Source organism: Sphaerodactylus townsendi, linkage group LG06 (genome assembly GCF_021028975.2).
Source record: "Sphaerodactylus townsendi isolate TG3544 linkage group LG06, MPM_Stown_v2.3, whole genome shotgun sequence".
Taxonomy (NCBI): domain Eukaryota; kingdom Metazoa; phylum Chordata; class Lepidosauria; order Squamata; family Sphaerodactylidae; genus Sphaerodactylus; species Sphaerodactylus townsendi.
The window spans coordinates 101,436,783-101,461,630 of record NC_059430.1 but is presented as its reverse complement, the minus strand read 5'-3'; the positions used below and the strand labels follow the sequence as shown (position 1 = coordinate 101,461,630).

At 46.6% G+C, this 24,848-nt stretch overlaps 1 protein-coding gene across 2 annotated transcripts; it reads right to left on the bottom strand.

Annotated features, from left to right (window-relative positions):
- Positions 1 to 5,769: 5,769 nt before the first annotated feature.
- On the bottom strand, positions 5,770 to 23,971 carry ZBTB8B (zinc finger and BTB domain containing 8B). 2 transcript variants are annotated; one of them, XM_048501373.1, is made up of 5 exons: positions 23,856 to 23,939; positions 22,382 to 22,471; positions 18,704 to 19,686; positions 13,502 to 13,680; positions 5,770 to 11,321 (listed from the first exon to the last, which is right to left on the bottom strand). In XM_048501373.1, the coding sequence occupies exons 3-5, from the start codon at positions 19,647 to 19,649 to the stop codon at positions 11,013 to 11,015; spliced, it is 1,434 nt and encodes a 477-aa protein (XP_048357330.1). In that variant the 5' UTR covers positions 19,650 to 19,686; positions 22,382 to 22,471; positions 23,856 to 23,939; the 3' UTR covers positions 5,770 to 11,012. The 2 variants fall into 2 exon arrangements, with proteins under 2 accessions (XP_048357330.1, XP_048357331.1); XM_048501374.1 differs by lacking the exon at positions 22,382 to 22,471 and having other exon boundaries at positions 23,856 to 23,971.
- Positions 23,972 to 24,848: the final 877 nt, after the last annotated feature.

Here is a 24,848-nt window from a genome sequence, read left to right as displayed (position 1 = left end):
CAGGCTTGCTAGTTGAAGTAGGGAGACCCTGCTGGCCGCGCGAAATGCTCTGGTCAGCCGTTGTATCTTGATGATCTTCGCTCAAGGCATGAATAGGGCGTTCCGAGACGTGTCTATCACAGCCCCCAGGTGTTCCATCTGTTGCGACGGAATGAGGGAGCTTTTGGTCAGATTTATGAGGAAGCCGTGCTTGGTCAGGACTTCCTGGACTCTGCCGACCTCCTGCTGAGCCTGTACTTCTGAGCTCGACCGGATCAGGATGTCGTCGAGGTAGGGGTGAACGTGGATTCCCTCCTGTCTGAGTGCCATAATGGGGGTGAGGAGAACCTTGGAGAACACTCTCGGTGCCGTTGCTAGCCCGAATGGGAGCGCCCTGTATTGGTAGTGTGCCTCTCCCTGCTGTGAACCGTAAGTACTTGTGGTGCCTTGGGGTGATGGGAATGTGGAGGTAAGCCTCTGTGAGGTCTAGCAACTTTAGCTGATCCCCATGCTGTAGGTTCTCCATGATAGAGCAAAGAGTTTCCATCTTGAATTTGTGCAACCGCATGTGCTTGTTGACGTATTTGAGGTTCAGGATGGCGTGCCACTCCCCGTTTTTCTTTGGCACAGTGAAGAAGTGGGAATAGACTCCTAAGAATCTCTCCGTGGATGGCACTGGTTCTATGGCTCTGATCTCCAATAGGTGTTGGATGGCTTGTTCCGTCCTTTGGAGCTTGTCCAGTCTGGAGTGGCGCTGGAAAGTACGGAATCGCGGCTTTGGTGTTTTTGCCAGCTCCAGGAGGTAACCCGTCTCGATCACCTCCCTTGTCCATCGGTCGACGTGGTCGCCCACCCATGCATCTTGAAAGTGATGCAGGCGACCACCGACTGGAATGCTCTGGTGGTCAACTGCGATTTAGTCCACCCGGGCAAAAGGGCTGACCGGTCTTGCCTCCAGGGCAGAAATTGGGACGAAAGGAATTCGATGCGTTGTTGTTGTTAAAGTTGCCTTGCTTCCGAAAGGATTGGTGGTGTTGATGCTGTGCCCTCCGTCTGTCTCTGGGGGCCCGTGGCAATGCCCGTTGGGTCCTGAAGGTGGTATGCGATCTGTAGGAGGAGAAAGACGTTCTCCTCTGATGTATCTGGGCAAGGTCTTCCTGTTCTTGTTGTCCTTTGCTTCTACTAGGACATTGTCCAGCTCCCATCCAAAAAGTCTAGTTCCATAGTAGTCGTAGGTGGCCACCACCTGTTTAGAGTGAAAGTCGGCAGCCCAGGAGCGCAGCCATGTGTGTCTGCGAGCCACCGTTGCCAGCGCTGAGCCACGGGTCACCATCATCATGGCGTCGAAGGTGGAGTCAGCTAGGTAAGACGTTGCAAAGAGGACCCTCTCAATGCCCTCTCTGACCCTCTGGGGGGATCATGTCCAGGAGCCTCCTTAGCCACAGGATGGAGGCCCGAGTGACAGTCGCCGATGGGGCCAGAACCTTGGTGGCCAGGACTAGTTTCTCATGCGTCTTTCTCAGAAAGGCATCCATGCGGCGGTCCGTGGGATCCTTCAGGGACCCCTCACTAGGCCCCCTGACTGGAGAGCCGCCACCAGGGCGTCCACCATCGGGGTCTGCAACATGTAATGGACGTAATCAGGGACCCCATACAGCTTCTTGAAAATAGACGGGGAGCCCTTATTGGAGCCTAGATCCGACCATTCCCTGCGGATCCTCCTTTCGAAATACTCAGGGAGTGGAAAAACCTCCCACGAAATGGTCTTGGCCATTAGTGCAGAGAGGTGTTCTTGTTTGAAAAATCTCATAAAGCACTCACTAGACTCTATGGGGGTCTCCTCGGAATCAGAGAAATGATCCGACTGATCCCCGATTTCCCCTTCGCTGTAATCCTCTGAGTTGTCTCTTGGGATGGTCAGGGGATCCCTCTCTGCAGTGGGGCTGGGGGACCTGGATGGGGACTGGTGTCTGCCTGTGTTCTGGGGGCAAAGGGGATCTGGGTCTAGCTCTTTGGCTGTGACGCTCCCTGCCCCTATGGAACCTTGTGATCTCTTCTCTCATGGCCTCTCTAAAGAAACCCATGAGTTCCCTTGGAGAGGCGTCTCTCCAGGAGCCAGAAACCGCCATGTTCGCAGGCAAGGGGGGGGGAGGTTGACCTGTCCTCCCGGAGGAAGGTTGCCGTGACCTCCCAATGGGAGGTTGCTCTGCCCTCCCGGGGGTTGCTCTGCCCTCCGAAGAGCTTGGACTGCGGCTCTTGCCCACCTTTCCTGGTCTTGCCTGGATCCTGAACAGCTGTTGTGGCCATCCACCTCGTCTCTGGTGGGCAATGCCTCTCCGGACAAGGGTTCCCGCCGCTCTACTCCCTCATCGGCCCTGCATGGGCCGGAATCATGGCGCGGCCAGTTGCCTGGCACCGGGGAGCCATCATGCAGCTGCGGTGGAGGAGACTCGCCCTCCGTGGCCCTACATGGGTCGCTGGCGCTCCTGTGGGGCGATCCCCCCAGCAGCTCATCCCAGCGCGACTTCTTCGCCTGTCGGGACCCGCCATTTCCTCCTGCCGCCGCCGCTGCAGCCGTGGCTGCGGAGGACACCGCTTTCTTTGTCGTTGCTCCGGAGCTCTTGCTGGCTCCGGAGTACTTCTGGGCGGCCTGGCTCCCTTTACGGGTGGCTGCCCTCGTCCCCTCCGCCGTTGACTGATAGAAGGTATCGGGTGGGGGTGAAAAGGACCGATGCGCCATGTTTGGCTGCTGGATGGGCTGAGGGAGAGCAAGGAGAAACTCCGCATTCCAGCTGGAGAATCCCTTGCAATCCAGTGCAGCTGAGCCTAGGGCAGGGGTCGGGAACGTGCGGCTCGGGAGCCGCATGCGGCTCCCCCACCCCTGCACAGCGGCTCCGGACACAACACAGCTGTCCGGGAGCAGGGACTCTCCCCTCCCCAGACCTCACAGAGGTCAGCCCCCGACCACGGGCGCTCCGGCAAGTGAAAGCGCCATGGAGACGGCTGGCGGCAGCCCTCCTCCTTCTGCTAAGGTCGGCAGAAGCAGGGGAGCGTCAGGCAGCTACCGAGCCTGGCCCCAGCCAGCAAAGGAATGGGACCAGAGGGAGGACAGGGCCGCTGGCGGCGGCGTGGCGTGGAGCCCATAGACTTGGCTGAATCGGCCAGGGCAGCGGGCGGCAAGGGGAGCCACGCCCGCTCAGCGGGACGACGGCCACAGCCGTAGAGGGCACCAGCAGGCGCTGGAACTGCTGCCCGGACGGGCGAGGAGGAGGGAAGCATGAGGAGGAACCCAACGCCCAGATGGGACCGAGGTGACAGCGGCGTGGCGTGGAGGCAGCAGACTTGGTCGAATCGGCCAGGGCGGTGGGCGGCAAGGAAAGTCGCGCCCGCGCAGCGGGACGACGGCCACAGCCGCAGAGGGCACCAGCAGGCACTGGAACTGACGCCTGGACAGGCAAGGAGGAGGGAAGCAGGAGGAGGAACCCAACGCCCAGACGGGGCCGAGGTGGAGAGGACTTGGCAAGCTCTGGAGAGAATAAAAGGTGGAGGGCTGCACACGGAAGAGGGCAGTGTACTGAGTAGCGAGACAAAGAGGGAGAAGGACATGAGAGACCGGGAGAAGGAAAAAGGACGAGGTGGGGAAAACGGAGGAGAAGGTGGTGCCAGGGAAAGTCAGAAAGAGGACAAAAGCAGGGAGGGAGCACTCAGAGGTCCTGGTGTCCCAAGCCTCACCCCAGCTCCCCAGGCAAGCTGTGGCCCCAATGGCTCCCACAACAGGCATGCAGCTGCCGCCACTGAGCCATCCACTACAAAAAAGGATTCCCTCCGCATCTTCTCTCCCTCCAGTGCACGCGCCCACAAGGCTCCACCCTTTCCCCGCACACCCCCCACAGAAAATGTTCAAAATGTGTTCTCTACGCAAATAAAATACAATTTTCTCTATGGCACCTCATGGACTCCACAAGCAACACACTACAACTGTCTACTCAATACAAATGTAAAGGCAAAAAAAAACATATACAGGGCTATCCTCATTTCAAATGTCAAAAAGTATCTGTGGCTCCAAGTGCCCTCCCCTCCGTGGAAAATGGGTCCAAATGGCTCCTTGGGTGAAAAAGGTTCCCGACCCCTGGCCTAGGGCAAACAAGCTGCACCAAGCCCTTTTTAGCTGAGTCCCTAAACTAACTGAAAAACACTAAATTTTAAGGAAAAAAACCTAAACTGGCTGCAAACCAGTAAAAAACCTGCTCTCTCTGCGTAGGCAGGAAAACTTCTGGGGAACAAAGATGGAGGCCAAGGACGTAACAGGAAGTGGGAAAAAATCAACATCCTGCCTCTCTGGACAAGGGAAGGAAATCACCCAGCTAAGATGCCCTAAGTCACCTCCAGGAGAATGGTGGTTCTGTGGCTGGGTCAGGGGGCAGGGCAGTCCAGTGGTGTTGTTTTCAACTGCTGAGATTTGGAGATTTGGCACTACATTCAGCCACATCTGTTGAAAGCCTCAGTGTGTCTTTGGAGTTCTTCTTATCTATAGAGGCCCAAGTCACGAGGGCAGTGAGGATCGCCTTTTACCATTTTCAACAGGCCAGGCAGCTGGCCCCTTACTTTTCCCACCCTGACTTAATGACAGTGATCCATGCGATGAGTCACCTCCAGATTAGACTACTATAACTTGCTCTATAGAGGCCTGAAACTGACTTGGGAACTCACACTGGTCCAGAATGCAGCAGTAAAACTCCTCACTGGAGTATTGGTGGGAGAGCACATAACACCTGTGCTAAAGTAGCTGTACTGGTTGCCGATGGAATTCTGAATCAGGTTCAAAGTTTGGGTTTTAACCTTTGAGGCCCTGAGTGATCTGGGACCTTCATGTCTGCAAAACCGCATCACCCCATATTGCCTGCAGAGGACACCTTCATCCTCCAACAAAAATTTACTGGCATTCCCGGTCCCAAGGATATGCGTTTGTCTTTGGTGAGAGCCAGGTCCTTCTCTGCCCTGTCTCCAGAATGGTGGAACTCTGTCAGCGTACACCGAGGCCCCATGGGACCTTAAACAGTTCAGCAGGGCCTGCAGACAGAGATCTTCCACCAGGCCTTTGGTTGAGGCCGCACGTTTATTCTGATTCCATCTGCTGGCCTCCCAACAGCTAACCATCAACACTCTATGTCAGTGGTGGTGAACCTTTGGCACTCCAGATGTTATGGACTACAATTCCCATCAGCCCCTGCCAGCATGGCCAATTGGCCATGCTGGCGGGACTGATGGGAATTGTAGTCCATAACATCTGGAGTGCCAAAGGTTCGCCACCACGGCTCTATGTCATCTGGGGTTGCCCCCCTCTGTTGACAAATTCTGCCTCATGCTCAGACGGTGAGGTCTGGGTTAAAACAAATTGGTTGGTTATGCTAGGTCTAAGTCGTTGCTTTGCCATCTGAAATTTAGTTAGGTTGATGAATTTATTTTATATGTGATTTTATGGAATTGAATGTTTAATTATGTACGCCGCCCTGAGCCCTGTCTTGGCCGGGAAGGGCAGGATAGAAATCTAACAAAAGTAAATATGCATTCACATGCACAATCTTACAACCTACAAACGTCAAGGTGGCTTCCAATGGCAATTCTCCATTAGTGGATCTAGGCAAATTGCCAGATAATACAGCTGCACAATGTGGAAGTGGGGAAATTGTCATATTACTACTTCAGCCCTTTTTAAATAAAGAACGTCAACATGGATATGTGCAGGAAGCTGTCTCCTTCAAACAAATACATGCACAGCATTGCCGTGACTATTGTGTTCTCTTAATATTTATTTTTTTTCACATTTTCAGCTATAAAAGTACAGGACTACAGCTATATAAACAAGTATAGTACATAGACAGTTTCAACATCCAAGACTTGAAAAACGCACCACTGTAGGAACAAAAATTACAAAAAGCACTTTATATTTGTTCCCCCACCCCTAGAATAAAAATTTAAGAGGCCATAATGGCTGCTGGGGTGACACTTTTTGCAGATTCTCAGCTTTGGTTTATTTCTGACTCTTCTGCCCGGATGCAAACATACAATGATCCAAAACTTAGGAGAAGGGAGACAGTGGAAATTAGGCAGCTGGTGATGGAACGTTAATTCTACTTTTCCTTTTGTGAGCTACACAAAACGTGGAATCCTCAAGACCCCAGATATCTTGCAGTCCCTCCTCCCCTTGTAACCTGTTAAAAGTATATGTATCTTTATTTCAAGGTGAAACAGTCCTTGCTTAGAGATGTGCAGGACAGCAGCGCTTTGTATTACAATGTTCAGAAGGCAAAAGAATGAAAGGCAATTCTCTCCCATATCTCCAACAGCCTTTTGTTGGATGCGTACACCTTCTTTTAACAGTTATATATGGTGTAAATGAAAGCTCCACAGCTGTTCAAGGGTAAAGGACTCCCAGGGGATGCAGACTGCCTCAGTGATCATTTCGCATGAGCACAGAGCTTCTCCTGACACATCAGTTAATGAGGCAGCTGCATGTTCAGTGTGCTCGCGTCTATATGTGCAAGGAGCATCTGGGCATTTTTATTAGGCTGCTTTTAGATCAGAAGCAGGATTATACTAGAAAAGTTGATGAACTTCTGAATTGCTCCCTATCAACTTCAGGTCAATATGTCCCAAGTCGGACAGTAGTGGTCCATCTAGTTCAGCATCCTATCTCACACAGTGGCCAACCAGTTACTCTGGATGGCCAAACACAGGACATAGTGGCCAAAGCCTTCCTTTGATACTGACTGCTGGCACTGGGATTCAAAGGCTTACTGCAGCTGAGTGCGGAGGTTCCTTTCATGCTAGTAGCCATTAAGAGAGCAGTCCTCCTCAAATCTGTCTAATCCCCTTCATTTTACCACCCTCATCCTCTTGCTTTGATTCCCCATTGTCTGCTCTAAGACTGTAAACTCCTTTGGGGCAGGGATCTGTCTTTGTGCGTATCATGTTTGATAAATTGCCAGGTATGCATATGGTGCTACATAAATATTTCTGGTTCAGTTGGTATCATCTTTACCAACATGCTGGAAAGGCAAAATGCAATGACCATTGCAATTTTGCAGTGGTAATTTAGAAGTTTATTCAGCTGTTACCCCACTGATTTCACAGGACAGTCCCCACAATAGCATACATAATGTGAAGGATGAAACAACAGGCGTTCACTTACATGGAAACTACTTAGGAGCAGAACTGAAATTGAATCAGTCTTTCCAATGGTTCATTCACAGTAGTTTGGTTTGCATTGGGGATCCCTCCCCCCTTTTTTTGCAGTAGTGGATTAAACCAGGGATTTAAAGGACCGTGTTCCTAAATTTTTAATAGCAGGTGTATGCTATTAGATTAATACAAATTATAACTTTTCATTTGTTAAATTAGCTTTAGTGATTTCAGCTTCAAAATTGTCATTCATTGTGAACCAAATAAATATGAATTTCTCAAAGGCTAAAACTGCAACCCTGAAACCGATGTATAAGTGAGTTGTATTATGATCAACAGGATCCAATTTTTTAAAAAAGTGTTTTTAAGGACCGAGGAATTGGGCTGCAAGAAAGCAAATGTTCCACCAAGCAGTACAACAGGCTATTAATTCATCTACTACACATAGAGAAACAGAATTTCTGTTTGGGGGAGGGGGGGAGCTTAGCTTCTCCCTAACAAAAGTGAGCAATGACAAGAGCATTCTAGAGAGATCGTGGCCTTTCCAAAAAAATGGGAGGGGGAAGGAGGGGGAGCACATTAGAAGCAAACCCATTTCTATTTGAGCAGAACATGAAACATCTTTAGGATTGCACCATACTTTCAGTTTTTATAATGGAGGGAAACATCCTCAAACCGAGGAAGAAATGCAATGGATTTATAAGAACCTCAGCCAAGCCAATGAAGTGCATCATTTCCAATGAAGCACAACATGACAGACAGGGTCCACTCGAAAAGCATCAAGTGAGACAGAAGAGCCAAAAATCCGAATTCTGGCTGAACTGGAACGAGACTACAATTTCTCTCCCGCCCACCCTACATAGAAACGTTGAGATTCATTCCCTATTCACAAAGTACATAAGAAAACATCTAAAGATCACGGGAAGCAGTCCGAAGTAAAACATATCTCTCACAGATCTTACGTCCAGAAAAGTCTTGAATTTTCTTGTCAACATGCCTCAGCAGACCATTACACATTGTGTAAAATAAAAGTAAGGAGTTGTTTTGGCACACAAGTCCATGCTCCGTCCCCAGTGGATGTAATTGAGCGGTCTCTGAAGAGCTGTCATCCAAGTGACGAGCCATCAGAACAGCAAACAGGACGAGCATCCCAGAGCTCCTGCTAATTGGTTAGCATCACTTCTTGTGCTCCCAGCTGGCTTTCTGTGGGCAACACGCTCCTGGTAGCCACACATGGAAAGAATCTATTTTCAAGCCAGAGCCCAAAGCAAGTCTAAACTGGTTTGTAAAGCCAACCTATTTGTTGCTGATAGAGTCCTTTGGAAAGTGCTTGCTTACTGCTTTTAAGGTGGGACCACTTTATTTAGCACCAGTTTATGAATGATGCGATTACTGGAGACTCACCCATTAGTAAACAAACCCAACAAAAATATAGTGACTTCTCTTGACTGATACTCGAGGGCCTTGATTCTTTCAAGGGAAATGGGTGCAAGCAGATTGTACATTTCTTTCTTTTGCTACATCATGATGTCCAAACAAAATTATTGCTTCTTCCCCTGCCCTGGTTTTCATCCTACATAATCTTGTGCTAATGTCACAATGCTACATTTGTGTTATCATGCTCCCTTTCTGCTTGCAGTCTGTGAAATCACAACAGAATTAATATTTCACCTGGGAGACAGATAAAGTAGTACGTGACAAGACCCATCACACTTCACAAGTGATGCAGAATGCAGCCAGCAGGACAGACAGCTTGTATGCGTGTACATTTTCTTTGTAGGTCTGTCCACTGTATAAGAGGAACAAAATCCCTTTCTTAAGGCGATTTCAGAGTTACTTCTTCATCTGGTCAGGCTTGCATAGAATTACTTCCTGGACCAAGGTGGCTACACATGGCTGTGAAGATCTGACACTTTTTGCAGAATCTACTGTTTCAGTAACTTTCATTACCTTCACCTTGTTGGTTGTTGACAGAGCTAGAGAAGTCAACCAAGTGAACTCTGCTTTCTTCGAGAAGCCAATTTTTGTTGCCCCTAATTCAGTGAGAAGAAGGGAAAGTCCACACTTGAACTGTAACTAGAAACATTCAGAAAACAGTACAAATACAGAAACCCATCTTGAGAACCAACAAATTCTACCATCAGTACAAGCAGCAGAAACACATACAAGACAATAGTGAGTCAGAGCACAGCGGCAAAGGCTTGGGTCCCAAGGATCTGATCAGGCAGTAGAGGCACCTTTCTCCAGCAGAAGAAGTCTACCCCTGATGCTGGAGACTCCAGGGAGCTTACAGCATCAAGGAAAGGTGCTCTCTGCTGAAAAAAGCATATCCACAAGTCAAACAGTCCCTTGAGATCTGACTTGTAAACCACAGCAAAGGAGCCATGTTGGAAAGGGACTGGAAGGCCTCTGGCTAGTGTGACCATGGCTGGTAAAGGGGATAGGCCTGTTTGTGCCCATTAAGCATAACCAGCCAGCAACAGTGTCCAGAATCTTAGTATTGCTAGAAGCAGCCAGAGTTTGAAAGCTAACTTTAACAAAAATGGACAGGTGGGGAGGAACTGAGGGGTTCAGAATTGCCTCTTTCTTTCTATCCTATCCTCTTTTTGCATTTATTCCTCTCTTATTTCCCTGTATTATGAAGGATTTCCTGCTGTTGTCACATCAGCCCTCCCAGTGCTTCAGATTCACAAGAAAGCAATTAAGTATGGGGAAACATGTGCAAGGAAGCTACACAGCATTGTTGGTAATGCTGAAAGAGAGGCTTAATAGGTTGTGTGTCAGAACAGGATGGTAACAAAGCTGTCTTGTTATCTACTACAAGAAGTTTTGGGTGCTCATTCTAAAAGGTGGGAATGGAAGATATAGAGCTGCCTTATGCACATTGAGATCATTGGTCCCTTTAGAGGATTGTCTATTCTGCTTAGCAGCATCTCTCCAGCACACCAGCTCTTTCCCCAACACCAGCTACCTGAGATTCTTTAAGTGATGATGGCAGGATACTAACTCAGAGCCTTCTGCATGCAGAGTGTCAGTGAAAGCTCTTTCCCTTAAATGAAGGGTCTAATAGTGCTCACATGGCCCAGCTGGGAAAGGTCTCTTGTGATGCCAGCTCCATGAACCTTTTCAGGACCTAGGGATCTTTGGCTCGCTAGCCAGTTTACATTATTTGTGAAGCAGCTGCTTACCTACCTAACAAGGACAGAATCTTTACCAAAATTCAAGACTGACCAACCTACTTGAAATGAAGGTGTGGAGAAAAAAACCCATGAAAACTAAGCTGAGTGTGTAATTGCCTTGGAAGTCTGTGCTTACTGGATATGCTTGTGTATGTAACCAAATTTTATCCCCATTGGCTTTGGTTCAATTCTATACTATATCTCCAAAGTTAACATTAAGAACTAGTAGTAACATAGCAGGAAGAAGAGAGTAACAGTGCTAGAAAAATATCCCAGAAATGAAACCTGATGTCTCAATTTTTTCTTATAAAGAGGACAGCATCCCTTTTGAGGATAGGGAGAAGGACAATTGTGAAAGAGAGAAACAAACACACAAAGAAGATTATCGTTTACAAAGATAAGTCGACTTGCCCCGTACTTCAAAATTGTAAGGAACATGGCTTCTGCTTGCTCACAAAATCCCTTCCAAAACGTGTAGCGCACAGCACTAACAACTCAAAAAACCATTCAGAATTCCAAATTCATTGTTCCTACCTGTCCTAGCAAAATGGAATTTATTAATATTACAAAAAAAAACCCCTTCACAAATCTGGATAAATATGCAGGTCCCAGCTGTAAGTAAAAAAAAAATAACAGGGAAAAACCCCCCAATTAAGATCTCCCCTTTTGGTGCTACATAAGCACCTCTCGATGCAGGCTCTGCTTTTCATCAGGGTCTGGATCAGCGTCGTCGTCATCAGGTGGATCATTTTCATCCCCCGATTCTACGTAGATGGGCCAGTCGTTGTCCGGCTCGCTTTTTTCCGGACCTTCTGAAGAAGGCTCCATCAGACTGAGGTTGATGGGCATTGAATCCTCGTGGGTGGTCGTGACACAAGTGCAACTGTCACACAGGCCAAAACGCCGCAAGCCTTGGGACAGGCTGCTTGTAAACGTTCTTCTGCAGCCCTTGCAAATTATTGGCTTGTTCGATCGATGTACCTGGAAGAGAAAAAGGAAGCAGGATGGCAGACTGCTTGACCTGGCCCCAGGATGCCACAGTGCAGTCTGGTTCAGGGATGGTTTCTGCACCTAAGGAGATAATCTCCACTTGAGTTGGGGGGATTTGATGCAGACAGAGAGCAAGAAGGGATCATACCCGGGATCAATAATTTATGTATACCAGGTTAGTCCTGGGTGAACACTCAAATAAGCAGGTGGTTGTATTATTAAAGAATAAAAATAGTAAAACAAGAAAGATGTTTTAAGCAGTGAACATACATACACAAGGCATACTACAGCTGACTAAGACAGTGGTTCTCAACCTTCCTAATGCCGTGACCCTTTAATACAGTTCCAACCCTAACATTTATCCATTTTACAGATGGAGAACACTGATGCAGAGAGTCTTAGGCGACCCCTGTGAAAGGGTCGTTCGACCCCCAAAGAGGTCCCGACCCCCAAAGAGGTCCCGACCCCCAAAGAGGTCCCGACCCCCAGGTTGAGAACCACTGGACTAAGAGAAAAGGGTGGAAGTTGGACAGGGTTCCAGGGATGGGTGATAGCTACCAGTCTTGAAGGGACGTCTGGGGGAAAGCAGTGCTGAAGAGGTAACAAGCAGCATTTCCAGAAGCAAAGGAAAGAGCTCACATGCAAGTGGGGGTGCGTGCACAGATCCAACACACGCACACACTATGAATGGCCAAAGGACCAATATTTATACCCCAAAATAGGTCCTGACGCAGTATGAGGTAAGCTGGTAGGAAAGCCAGAGTCAAAGAACAGTTTGTTTTCCCAGGGTTCCAACATCAAAATCGGAGAGGCTTGATGAGTCATCAGGACCCAAGAAAACGCTTGGACTATTATCTTGAATACTGACTGATTTATGGGATAGGTGCAGATAACGTAAGTAGTGGTCTGCTTTGAGTGCTGATTAAATCACCTTAGGGTGACACAGTGGGGGTTAGCTAGCCCCATTGTCCAGCCAGGCACATCTTAGGACTGGGCAGGTGGGGGGGGGGGAGTTCAGCTGCCAACCTCCTTCCTGTCCAAGCTTGACTCAGGCAAAACTCTCTGAGAGGTATCCATTTTCTGAGGAGCAGTGTCTTGCTCTTATGCCAGTATTCAGTGGTTTGGTGGCACCCCTTATAAGAGAGGAGTCTGACTGCTTACCCACCACCCATGAGGATGGGGAGTTATCCAATGGCATGTCTCAGATTTTGAGAGGTGGCCTTGAGTTGTCCTGGCGATAGATCAATCCTCAACATATTTCTATATTAGTGTGTGAGAGTGTCAGTATGGAGCAGTGGTTGGAGTATCCGCCTTCGGGAGACCCAAGTTCAAGTACACGCTATGCCATGGAAATCTGCTGGATGACCTTCAGACAGTCACACAGTCTCAGCCTGGCCTACCTCACAGGGTGGTTGTCAGGATAAAATGGAAAAGAACAATGTAAGCTGCTTTGGAGCCCTATTGCGAAGAATGGTGGGGTATAAATGAAGTAAATTCAAAACTAGTTTCGAAGGGACATTCCAAAACAAAGTCTCGGTGATTTCAAGAGGACACACAAAGTTCAAATTTTTAGGGTGGAAGTCTTAGATAACTATTGCAGAGAATCCACTCAAATCAACAGATACACTTTTAAATCCGTCTTGCAAATCAGTCCACAAATGTGCGTACCAATATTTTTAACATATACAGAAGAAATAAACTGACTCGAGGGTAATGTGCAGAAAGACTGTGGCTGATAGAAACCAATCCAGCAATGGCAGTAACAACTTTTGGAATTTGGCCCCCCTCACTGTTTTCCTTTACAGGTCATGTAAAAATGCCGTTATTTCAATAATAGTAATTGGTAACCTTTGCCTCTTTCATGTACTTTCACTGGTCTTGGCCATTCAAGATTTCTACTGATTTACTGTTTTATTAGTTTGAGTTTGCTGATTGATTATTAGTGCTCAATGCTTTCTTGTGGTTATTTTATTATGTTATAATTTGGTTGAATTTTGCAGCTCCACTTCCCTAGAGCAGGAATTTCTCAGGAAGAAGAAAGCTTCCCCTGATGCCTCTTGCTTCTCTTTGAATGGCACACATACCCCCCACACACATACACGCACGCACACACACTACACAGCCACATTTCACACTGCCTCTAGTAGACCTCAGCCAGGTTCCAGACTTACACTCAAAGCGTGGCTTCGAAGGTGTTCCTGCCGTGTGAAGCGTTTGCCACAAATCTCACAAGGATACGGCCTCTCGCCTGTATGGGAGCGGATGTGTCGCTTCAGAATTCCTTTCTGTTTGGCTGTGTATGGGCAGAACGGGCATTTGTGGAGCTTAATTGGCACAACTAGAACATCCCCTTTGAAAAGAAAACGATACCGTTTCAATCACTACTGCTGGTTCTGAGGTCAAAATGTTAAAATCATTCTTTAAAGAAAAACAACTCCTCTTTTCATAAGACATTAAACCGTATGAGGGGCAGAGGAAAGAAGAGTTGTGTCTGTTGTTTCAAAACAGGGCACTGGAATCAAATGCATTGTGAACTGTTGCTACCATCACTTATTGCAGCCCATGGAGAAAAATGGGACTTTATAAGGGAGGAACTAGAGTATACCTAAAGACTGGGGAAACACAGGTTGCAACACAAGTACTGTACTTACTGCATGAAAGACATCTGAATCCCATATCACCAACTAAGCTTGTCTGGACCCTAAGATGCCCAGAAGCTACTTCTAGGAACTAAAGGAGAAGTTCATGCTGGCCTAACAGGTCAGCAAAAAATGATCAGAGACCACACCCATATAACTATTGACAAAGCCCACCTGCCTGAATTATTAGTCATTTGCAGCATATCAACCACACAAAAATGTTAGAAGCAACAGCGCTTCCTATTTGTACAGTATCTGTACCTGTTTGCTCAAAGCAAACTTACTCAGCATAGGCCAGTTTCACATCATTTATAAGCACTAGTTGTTTTAAATCAAATCATTTAACCTGCCTGCTTCTGCACAACTTTTATCCGTTTAAGAAGGGCAAAGTTTTGAACTCCCACCCTATTGTCCAGGGACTGGGTTGCCTCCCAGCACCAGGAAGCCTGTTCCACTCTCCTCCTTGTCACAGGCATACACAGAGAGACCCTGGAGTACCACACAACTGGCAGCCCCACCCTTGGATTCACCAGCAAAAAACAGGAACCTCCAGGAAGCCAGAAGCTGGAAGAAACTGCAGGGAAATGGCAGGAAGGCATGAGCAGCAAGAGCAGGCCTCAGCAGTTCCATGGAAAAGGGTGACGATAGCACAGCCCTAGCCAAGTTGTAATCAGCAGCTCTCTGCAGAGGCGTTCATCCCATTGGGCAAAGTGGGCAGTTGCCCAGGGCGCCCCTTGTGGGGGGCGCAAAAACTGCAGGTTTGTTTGTGGGTTTTTTGTATTTTCAGTGCTTTTCCATTTTTGGCCTGCAGAGGGTGCAGCTTTTAGGCTAGCTAGCAGCACCAAAATTTCAGGGATTTTTCGGGAGACTCTCCTGATGATATCACCCAGGTTTGGTGAGGTTTGATTTTGGGAGTCCATAACTTTGGAGTGCCCCCATTCCCCATTGTTTCCAATGGGAGCTAATAGGAGATGGGGCTATACCTTTGAGGGTTCATAACTTTGGACCCCCTGAACCAAAATTCACCAAACCTGGGTGGTATCATCAGTAGAGTCTCATGAAGATACTCTGAAAATTTGGTGCTGCTATCTTAATAATTGCACCCCTAACAGCAGGCACCCCCTAAATTTCCCCAGATTCTCCTTTTAAATCCACCCCCTTCCTGCCAATGCTTGTTTTCTTTCTTTCTTTTATTCTTTCAATGCCTAATAAAGGTTATTATTATTATTATTAAATCCACCCCCTTCAGCATGGATTTAAAGGGAGAATCTGAGTTCCCCAGTTTAAACATTGAAAGTGATGATGTTTCAGGGTGGGGGGTAATCCACCCCAAAACAGCATCACTTTCAATGTTGTTTGAACTGGGAACCCCAGATTCTCCCTTTAAGGTGGATTTAAAAGGAGAATCTGGGCTCCCTAGTTTAAACATCATTGAAAATAATGCTGTTTGGGGGTGGATTCCAGCATCACTTGTTTAAAAAAGGGAGCCCAGATTTTCCTTTTAAATCCACCTTAAAGGGAGAATCTGGGGTCTCCAGTTTAAATAACACTGAAAGTGATGCTGTTTCCCCCAATTGGGGGGACTGGATACAACACCATAAAATGTTTTCATAGCAGTAATAAAACATTTTGAAAGCATTTTTAAAATGTTTTCCAAAAATATTTCTGCTGTGTGGCATGGCCCATTGCTGTGTTTAGATTTGTGAGCTGGGGCAAGTTCTACAATGTGATGGTGACTTTGAAATGACCTGGTGGAAAAATTCATTGTTTGGTCACAGTGGGAGAGGGTGGCTGCCCATGCGGGGGAAGGGGGATCAAACTCAGGTTTTGCCCAGGACTCCAGTTTGCCTAGGTACGCCACCGGCTCTCTGCAGTCTTAGATAATGGGATGGGGCCGGCACAGCCCCAACCAGGCTGCAATCAAGAAGGCTAGGAAAGCAGAAGAGTCAGTCTCAGGCTGGCAGAGCACAACAGGCAGTTCACCAGCTGCTGTACCTTTTTCAGGATAAAGATGACATCAGTTTTGAGCATTCATTCACCATTTCCAGGACCATCTTTGTTCTAGAATGCTCAGTTTGGGTTCTGGTGCCTACCTAGTTCTGTTTCCAAGGCACTAGGACCCAATAAGAGGCTGAAGCAGGGAGTTCCCGGAGGGGGGGAATCTCCTGAGAGGGATAAAAAGGGAATCAGGGAAAGAGAGAGATTGGTGATGCAGGGGTCATACTTACAGACTGCTGTTAACTACTTGACAAAAATACAGATCTTATGAACAAAAGCCAGAGTTGTGTCTTGCTTGTTCTAAAAGGGAAGCCAAGCTCCTGTAAGGTCAAGATGACCTACCCTACGGGGTGGCTAATAGTGAGTGCACTCACACATACACACATTGGATGCGCATATTTTTATCCCATCTTTCCTCCAAGGAGCGCAGCATGATTCACATAGTTTTTTTCTTCTCTCCAAATCTTATCCTTATTTATGTAATGTATAGTCCACCTTTCTCATTGAGACTCAAGGCAGTGTAAACAGTGTAAACCAATTCAGTCAACCGGCTGGGACATCCAATAAATAACAAAATAGGATTTGGATAGCAGAAATCTGAAAACAAAGCTGAAACAGAGCATAAGAATTTACAGAAGATGTAAAATAATGCAAAAAATTACATAGTGGAATCAATCATCCTGTAAGCTGGGTTACACAGAAATGAGCCACGTGGTCCCCAAACTTGCCCAGTAAGCTTCAGAGAAAAGTGGGCAATGGAACCCAGCTCTCCCCATTCCTTCCCATCAGTCGAACCACTATACCATGCCAGCCTTTCAAAACGTATGGTATTTTCATCCCACTTTTAAGCTTGCAACTAGTGAAAGCCCTGTGGAACAACTAGTGTAAGCTACAACTAGTGGAAGCCCTGATTCTGCCAGTTCTTACATCCACTCAAAATCCAGCAGACTCAAATATGATATGAGTGCCTGAATCAAAGGAGCTGTTCATCTGCAGGTCCTATAACTGTTCTGGGCCACATGCTGGTAAAGATCGAACCTCTGATCAATACCAACATGGAGATTTGCTCTGAGCTTTGTAACATATATCAGGCTCAATCCTCTTCCCTTTACAAGCATAGCCACGTTCCATTTCATCTACTGTCTGGACAATCCTCACAAATGCAATGTTTCATTTCCCTGGATTTCAGTCTGCATTGTTTCATGCAAAATGCAATAAAACTATTGTTTAAGGTTTTTTTAAAAACTGAGTCAGACTTTGGAACAAGAAATGTGTACAGTTTTACTACAAGCTGATTGAAGTCTGACCACTCTTACAACTATTTCCAGGTGTGCGGACACAATTTCTGCAGCACATTTTCCCTTTGCCTGAGATTGCAATTGCATAGCCTTCCTGTTGCTGCAAAGAGATTCCAACTTCCACCCAGCTGGTAAAAACTAAATCTTCAAGAGAACAGAGAAAGGCCTATTTAGAAAGAAAAAGCAACTCGGTCCGCCCTGAGCAAATTCCTATGGATTTCACAACTGGAAATAAATCTTTGTTTTTAGTCTTTGTTATGTAAACCCAAGATTTTTTTCTGAAAGATTACAGAACAGAGATTCTGTTGGGTTGGCTGGTATTAGTATGTTTAAAGAAAAGTGTTTCCCTCATTATCTCTAAAATGCCCATCTAAATCTAAGATCAGTTACAAGATTAAAACATTTTAAAGCATACCATTGTATTTTAGGTAACCCTTAATTTCTGGTTTGTCACAATTATCAGCAGCAATTCAGGCCATTTGATTTCCAATGCCAATTTTAAATAAAAAATGAGTTTCCAAATCAAGTGTATACATTATTCCAAAAATCAAATAATCCCTGTACTGTTCACTGAAATTCAGATTCTTTTGTTGTGCTGTGAGAATACTGGAGAATAAACCCTCAAGAGGCTCTCCAAAATTTCAGCTTTATCAAAGGAAACCTTACTTTTTAGTTCGATCTCAGGTGGAGGTTTCCCACCCCTAACATTCTAGATCAAAACAAAGACGATTCTATTCATTCTGTTTTTAGAAATTAGCCCTAATGTGGGTTTGTTTTAGTTGTGAAAGGGTTGATCAGATGGTTTCCGGTATCATTTTGGATAAAAAGCAGTTCTAAAATGTTTAAAAATCATGTAACGAGATACCCTCCTGTATACTGAAGTGTGAAAATATGCGCATTTCATAGAGAAAGCTATTTTGTGACACAGAAATCACCTGGAAGGTGCCCTGGTCATAGTACAATCCAAAAACAGGAGACAAACAGTAACTTTTAAGAAGGCCAATCAAAACAACCTAACAGAGTATTGCATTAAGGGTTGGGTTATTTTGTTTTTTAAAAAGTTTTCACTTCAGAAGTCCAATATATCAGTGGGGGGGAACCTATGGCACGCGTGCCAGAGGTGGCACTCAGAGCCCTCTCTGTGGGCACGTGCGCACATAGTTCGTCATGTGAGGGGTGGAAAATCCACACACACACACATATATAGGCTGGCCTGGGCCACTGGGCATGACCCGTTCAAAGTGTTGCATGGTTGCTTCACCAAGCTTACTCCCGAGTAACACGCACCTCAGAGCCAACCATTTTTTCTAAAACCTCAGTATTCAGGTTAAATTGCCATGTTGGCACTTTGCAATAAATAAGTGGGTTTTGGGTTGCTATTTGGGCACTCGGTCTCAAAAAGGTTTGCCATCACTGGTCTATATAATTCTTCTCTCACCTGTATCCTCTCCATACCAGTCATTGTGAATGTCCATCATGGAACTCATGGGGACACCTGCATCTTCCGACCTTCCCTCAAAACCACGGACAAAGTGATGTACCACATCGTCCTTTCTCTGGGTTGCACTGTTGCGTAGCAAGGCTTCCAAGAACTGCTTCATGTGATAATTATTGCAGGCCAGATCCATTGCCTGGCCACTATGAAGCCCCTCCTCTATCTGCTCGATGGTCAACGGAGTTGGGTACTGTGGCACCCGTTCACCCACCTCGACTTCCACATCGTCTGCATCGAATTCCACTTTTGGTTCCACTACTTTGGGCAGTGAAGAGTTAGTGTCATCTGGTGAGTCACTGCTTATAGGGTCTCTCACTACAAGCTCGATAGGATGGCAGCTGCTGCATTCCCCACAGGGAGGATCACGTTGGCAATCTGGGATCCTTTCCTTCTCCTGCAGGGACGAAACGGAAGCCGAGCACTGGCTCTTTGTGCTGTAGGATGTGCCCTCCCTGGCAGAGTTGGCAGTCCCGCTGTCAGCTTGGTAAAAGGCCGCCTCCCTCTCTATTTTCCGACAGATGTCCAGCGACGACCTGATGTATGTTTTGCAGAAGTTGACCACATCAGTCATCTGCAGATAACTGGCTGCGGACATCACCTCAATCACATTTTCCCCACAAAGATCCAGCTTCCCCGAATAAAGGAAGTCAAGGATGATAGAGAAGGCCTCAGAAGTCACAATGTCCAAAGAAGCAGTGCTGTGCCGCCCACTGTCTTGGATGTAGTGTATTAGCAAGGCTCTGAAATAGCCGCTGTTGGCAAAGAGAATGTTCTTGTGTGCCTTGAAAATCCTCCCTTCCACAATGATGCTGCAGTCGCAGAAGAAGTCCCTCTTCCGTTGCTCATTAAGTTCTCCCAAGAGTTTGGTGTAGTAAGACTGCATCTCCATTTCTCCCACACCTACTGCTAGGCAAGACTTCTTAACCCTGCCAATGAAAAGCAGGAAGGAAACATCAGAATTTTCTTTTTGCGCACAGCCCCTTTCCCAAGCACAGATAATTGACTCGGGGGGGGGGGGGGGGGTAACATCTGGGGCAAAGACAGATTCCCTCTGCCATAGATGATGACACACAGGGAGACAATACATCTCTGGAAATTCCAGCTTTTCCAATCTGTACTAGGCAAAGTTCACCTGAAAACACAATAATGCCAGAAAAAAACTAAAGGCAGTGAGAAAAGAGAAAGATCCAGGATGAGACTGATTGACTCAGTAAATGAAACCACGGCTATCAGTTTGCAAGACCCAAGCAAGGCTGCTAATGATGGGATATTTTGGAAGTACAGTGGAACCTCGGTTTTCATTGGTAATCCGTCCGAAAAGAATCGATGAAAACCTAAACCGATGAAAACCGAGGCAAACTTTTCCATAGGAATCAATGTAAATCCAATTAATCCATTCTAGGCACTCCAAAAAACATACCAAAAACACATTTTTTGGTGAATAAACATAGTGTTTAATGCTGAAAACAGTAACAAACAATAACACTAGGACCAGCTTCAGAGCCAGTGGACCAATGTCGCACCAGAAAGCTGTCCAAAGAGGTCGTTTCTGATGCCTCTTTAAGATTTGTCTGAAATGGGGAAAGACGTTATCATTAAACAAGTTGCAGACACGGCCTGCAATAGCTTTGTCTGGGTAATTTTTCTCCACAAACCCCTGCACCTTACTGCAAATCGATGAAAACTGAGGCAAATCAACAAAAACATTGTCTGGCTTGTGGTGGAGACAAAATTTTCACTGAAAAAATGGATGAAAACCGAAACAGATGAAAACCGAAGGCAATGAAAACCAAGGTTCCACTGTAATTAATGCATAAGGTTGCCTTAAGTCAGAAGTGACTTGATGGCATGTAACACAAAAACAGAAAACAGCATTTGTTTTGCATTTACAAATTATATTTGACTGTTCAGTTGCAGTGACCTATAAACACAGGAAGCTGCCTTAGTGATGGCGAACCTTTGACACTCCAGATGTTATGGACTACAATTCCCATCAGCCCCTGCCAGCATGGCCAATTGGGAATTGTAGCCCATAACATCTGGAGTGCCAAAGGTTCGCCACCACAAGCCAGACAATGTTTCTAGTTCAGACTAAACTCTGCTACCCAAGATCCCTTTTAACTGGAAACTCTGAATCTACTGGGTTCAAGACATGAGCTCAGCCACTGAGGTAGAAATGAACACTGGGGAAATGACTGCCTCGATTGAGAAGCAACCAACACGTTTAAACATTCACTACTGACTGTATTTTCAACAGCCCTGTCAATAGACGACCAGTATAAGGGAGAGCAGGCTCCAACTGTGCTTGACATCTGCTGCAGATGTTACTCCCCCCCACGATAACACTCCAAGCTGAAACGTGCACATTTATGGCATATGTTGTTAATGATAATAGATTAGCAACCCGTGAGCACTCCTAGTGGAAGAACGCTCAACTCGAGTGGAAGAAAGCTGAGTCCTCTTAAAACCATGCTACACCTTTTTGCTTTGAGATCCCCCCACACACAATTACAGACACAGCTACCTGAGGAAATCAAATAGTTCTTAAAATGGAATTGGAAAGTAGGCTTTAGAGCAGGAGGCCTAATTAACGGGCTTGCAGAATACAGACACAGAGGAGAAAGGCTGGAACTGCCAGAAGATTAACATCTTGACCCTCCAACATTCATCCCCAGAGAACACAGAACACTGCAAGGTGACCCGTTTGCACAGAGGGCATTAGGACCGAAGCAGAATCCAGCTCCTTTCAGCCATGTGGTTTTTGCAGCGTAACCCTCCAGGGAAAAGCCAACCAGGCCTTGGAACAAAGAATCTTCAGCACAGCCAGTAGAGAATAAACATCGACCCCAAACAGAAGCAGTTCAGGGAAACAGTCATTGCTTTTCCTCCTGCAATGTTTTTATCCAGTGCTGATCCACCATCCCTCCAAGTTCCATCCCCTGTTCTAACCAGCTTGCCCTTGTTTGGAACCACTTTTCTAGTCTCCCGAATGCAACCATCTCGCCAGTCTTTCATAAATTAAGCGCTTGAAGAAAGGAGATCCTGCCATCCACAAAGTGACAGAACTACCTCAGCATCCAAAATTTAACCCCCAAATCACCTCTCCTGTCCTTTCTTACATAACTGTTCGCTGATGGAAGGGAAGGGGGTTCTTTCTTGGTTGTTTGTAATTACCAGAATAAAGCTGACAATCACAATTGTACCATTGCACCCATTCAGCAGGCAGGAGAACGAAGACACAGGCATCAAGAAGCCACAACAGTCAACAAACTCTATGCCATTCATGCGATCAGACAGATACCATTGTCTTCTTCAAGCCTGACACCCAGTTATAAACCTTTTCTGGCTCAAAGGAGGGCTTGCCAGCTAGGTGAATGGGGATAAAGCAGCTTTTCCAGTCCAGTGGTCTAAACATTACAGTTTTTCCTCCCTCCACCTTCTCATTCCACAGAACAAAAAGGGAGATGCTGTCATCATCAGCTTACAAAACTGTGCATACGGCTATAGACAGGACAACCAGAAAATCATGACAAATATACAGTGTTGGGTTTTGGAGAAGCAAGGGCTGAATAGAGGCATATGAGGGAGTACCTAAGCATGTGCAGAGGGCATTCCTCTTACCTCTGAATAATCACATGTTTGGATGTAGGGAACGTTTTCCATGTTACATGGTGCAACTTCCAGTCAAGTTGAAGTTGCTTCCTTTTCCATCTTAGAAACGGGAGACAGTCAACATATGCAAGCATAGTATAGTATCACCTAGTCATATGGCACCTTAAAAACTAATAAGATTTTATGTTACAGGTTTTAATGAACTAACACCCACTTAGAAGCAACTAGATGAATCCACACCAGGCAGACATTTATATGGGAAGAAATAAATATAAGGACCCTAAAATGCAAAAAGTACAGGGTGAAAGGCAATTATGCAAACTTCACACAGAAAAATAAGTTACAACAACTGTACTTGGCCACTTCTGTAGTTTGGCTAAATTTGCTTATCCCAGAAATGACTGTGGAGTCTAAGCTTTATCAAGTAGCATGAAGGAAAATCTAACAAAGTGATTCTAGTCCATGAAAGCTTATGTTGGAATAAAATCAAGTCTTTATCAAGTCTTTAAATTGCCACCCGACACCATCTTATTTTTTGCATCAGATTAACATGGAAGGCCCTTTGGAACTGTAACCACAGAGCTGAGCAAGTGTCTCAGCAAGCACATGCAAACACACACACACACACACCCCTTTGAGGCAGGCTCTTCATGGGGGCAAAAAACCTCATCCCTTCTTCCTGTCCCAGAACTTGGAGCTGTCCAGCGAGGTCAGCCTTGCAGGACTTATGGGCAATGCATGCGCCTCAGTGCTTGTGAAGGCTTCCCTGCCTCTGTGGCTAATCACAACCAGCCTACACCTGTCTGGGATTATGGGAGAGCCTCCCAAGCATGTGTGATTTCCAGCACCTCTCCAGACAGGTATTAAATACAACAACCTAGACTCCTGTCCCCTTATCACTGAGTGACACCTTCTTAAGATGGTTTAGTTGGTGTCCAGGACCAGCCTTGACACATGAAAAGTGAAAAACATCAGAAAGTGCTCCTGAGTACATGCAGATGGTACTTTCTTTCTTACAGAATCATTGCAAGGATCGTGGGGAACAGAGGACTTCCAAACCAAATGGTGATTTGCAAGGCCGACTTAATCTCCAGCACTGTCAACTTTTGCCTCTGAGCACCCCACATCCCCCTTTACCTGGAACGTACACATTTCGCTCCATCCCATGAAAACCATCAGAGGCTGATCCCTGCAGCTCAGGCTTAAGCATTAGAGCAAATGATCCGATTGGGGTAGGATTTTTGTGATCAACGGGCAACCTATACTCCCCTCCCCTTTAAACCTACAGCGGGGAGGGGGTGAGAGGCGGGTATCACCCAAGACCAACACCCCCAGGCACAGCAGGGAGGGGACCGCGACCCACCCTGGCAACGCCCCTACCCCATGCAATACATGCATATTTACATGCACCCACCCACCCACCCAGCGAAAGCTCCATCCTCCCTCGCCTACCCCATGCAACCTCCATTCTCTGCACGCTCACCTTTTTTAACCGGTCCCTTGCGCTGCACAGCTCTACCTATCCTGACCACACATACACTCGCTTCTCAGGAGCCGCCCAGTCTCCTTGAGCGGCGCTGGCCGCCAATCACATGAGCCACCAAGAGCCGACGAAGAGGCGGGCCCAAGCCGCCAGCTTCAGAAGCGCTCGTTTCCATACCCCTTTCCAAGCCTACACCTGCCGCGCTGCCTGCTGGGTGTTGTAGTTTGCTCAAGGTTACGGGCCGTGGTGGTCCATTCTAGTCAGCGTCCGTCCTGTTTCGAAATATGTCCAGCTGCCGGTGGAGGGTTGGGTTGCCATCCTCCAGGTGGAACCTGGAGTTCTCCCGGAATCACAATGGAGCTGCAGACTACAGAGTCTGTAGATCCTCATCTGACACCCTAACCACTCTCCACACTAAATAAGCTTTGGAGCAAAAACTCTGGTTAGTGTGTCAGATGAAGATCTGCCACAGAAGCTTGCTGGCTGACTTTGGGATAATCATGCCCCCTCAGTCTACCAAGCAGAGTTGTTGTAAGGATAAAATGAAGGAGAGGAGAATGATGTGAACCTCCTTTGGTCCCCACTTTGGTCCTTTGGAGAAAAGCAAAGTATAATAAACTAAATAAATGCACAGTTTCATAAACCCTTATTATGTCACCTGTGAACTGTCCTTTTTCTAAACTACAAAATCCCAGACTCTCTTTCTCTCTTCATTTTCATGAATATACATAGTAATATATTTATATTGTGGTATGATATGTTTGTTATGTTTTTTAAAATTAACTCCTTCCCTCCAAAGCCCTTGTCGGGTGTCTACGGCTCTTGCTCCACTACTGTGTAGTCAAAACAACTGTGGGGATATAATGTGGACTAGCGCAAAAATGAATTACCTGGGGATCTATCCACCTTCACTAACAGCTAACCTCAGCTATCTTCAGCATCATGGGACTTGCCCTGGGAGGGGCTTCACTTTCTGGCAATAGGGAAGCCTCA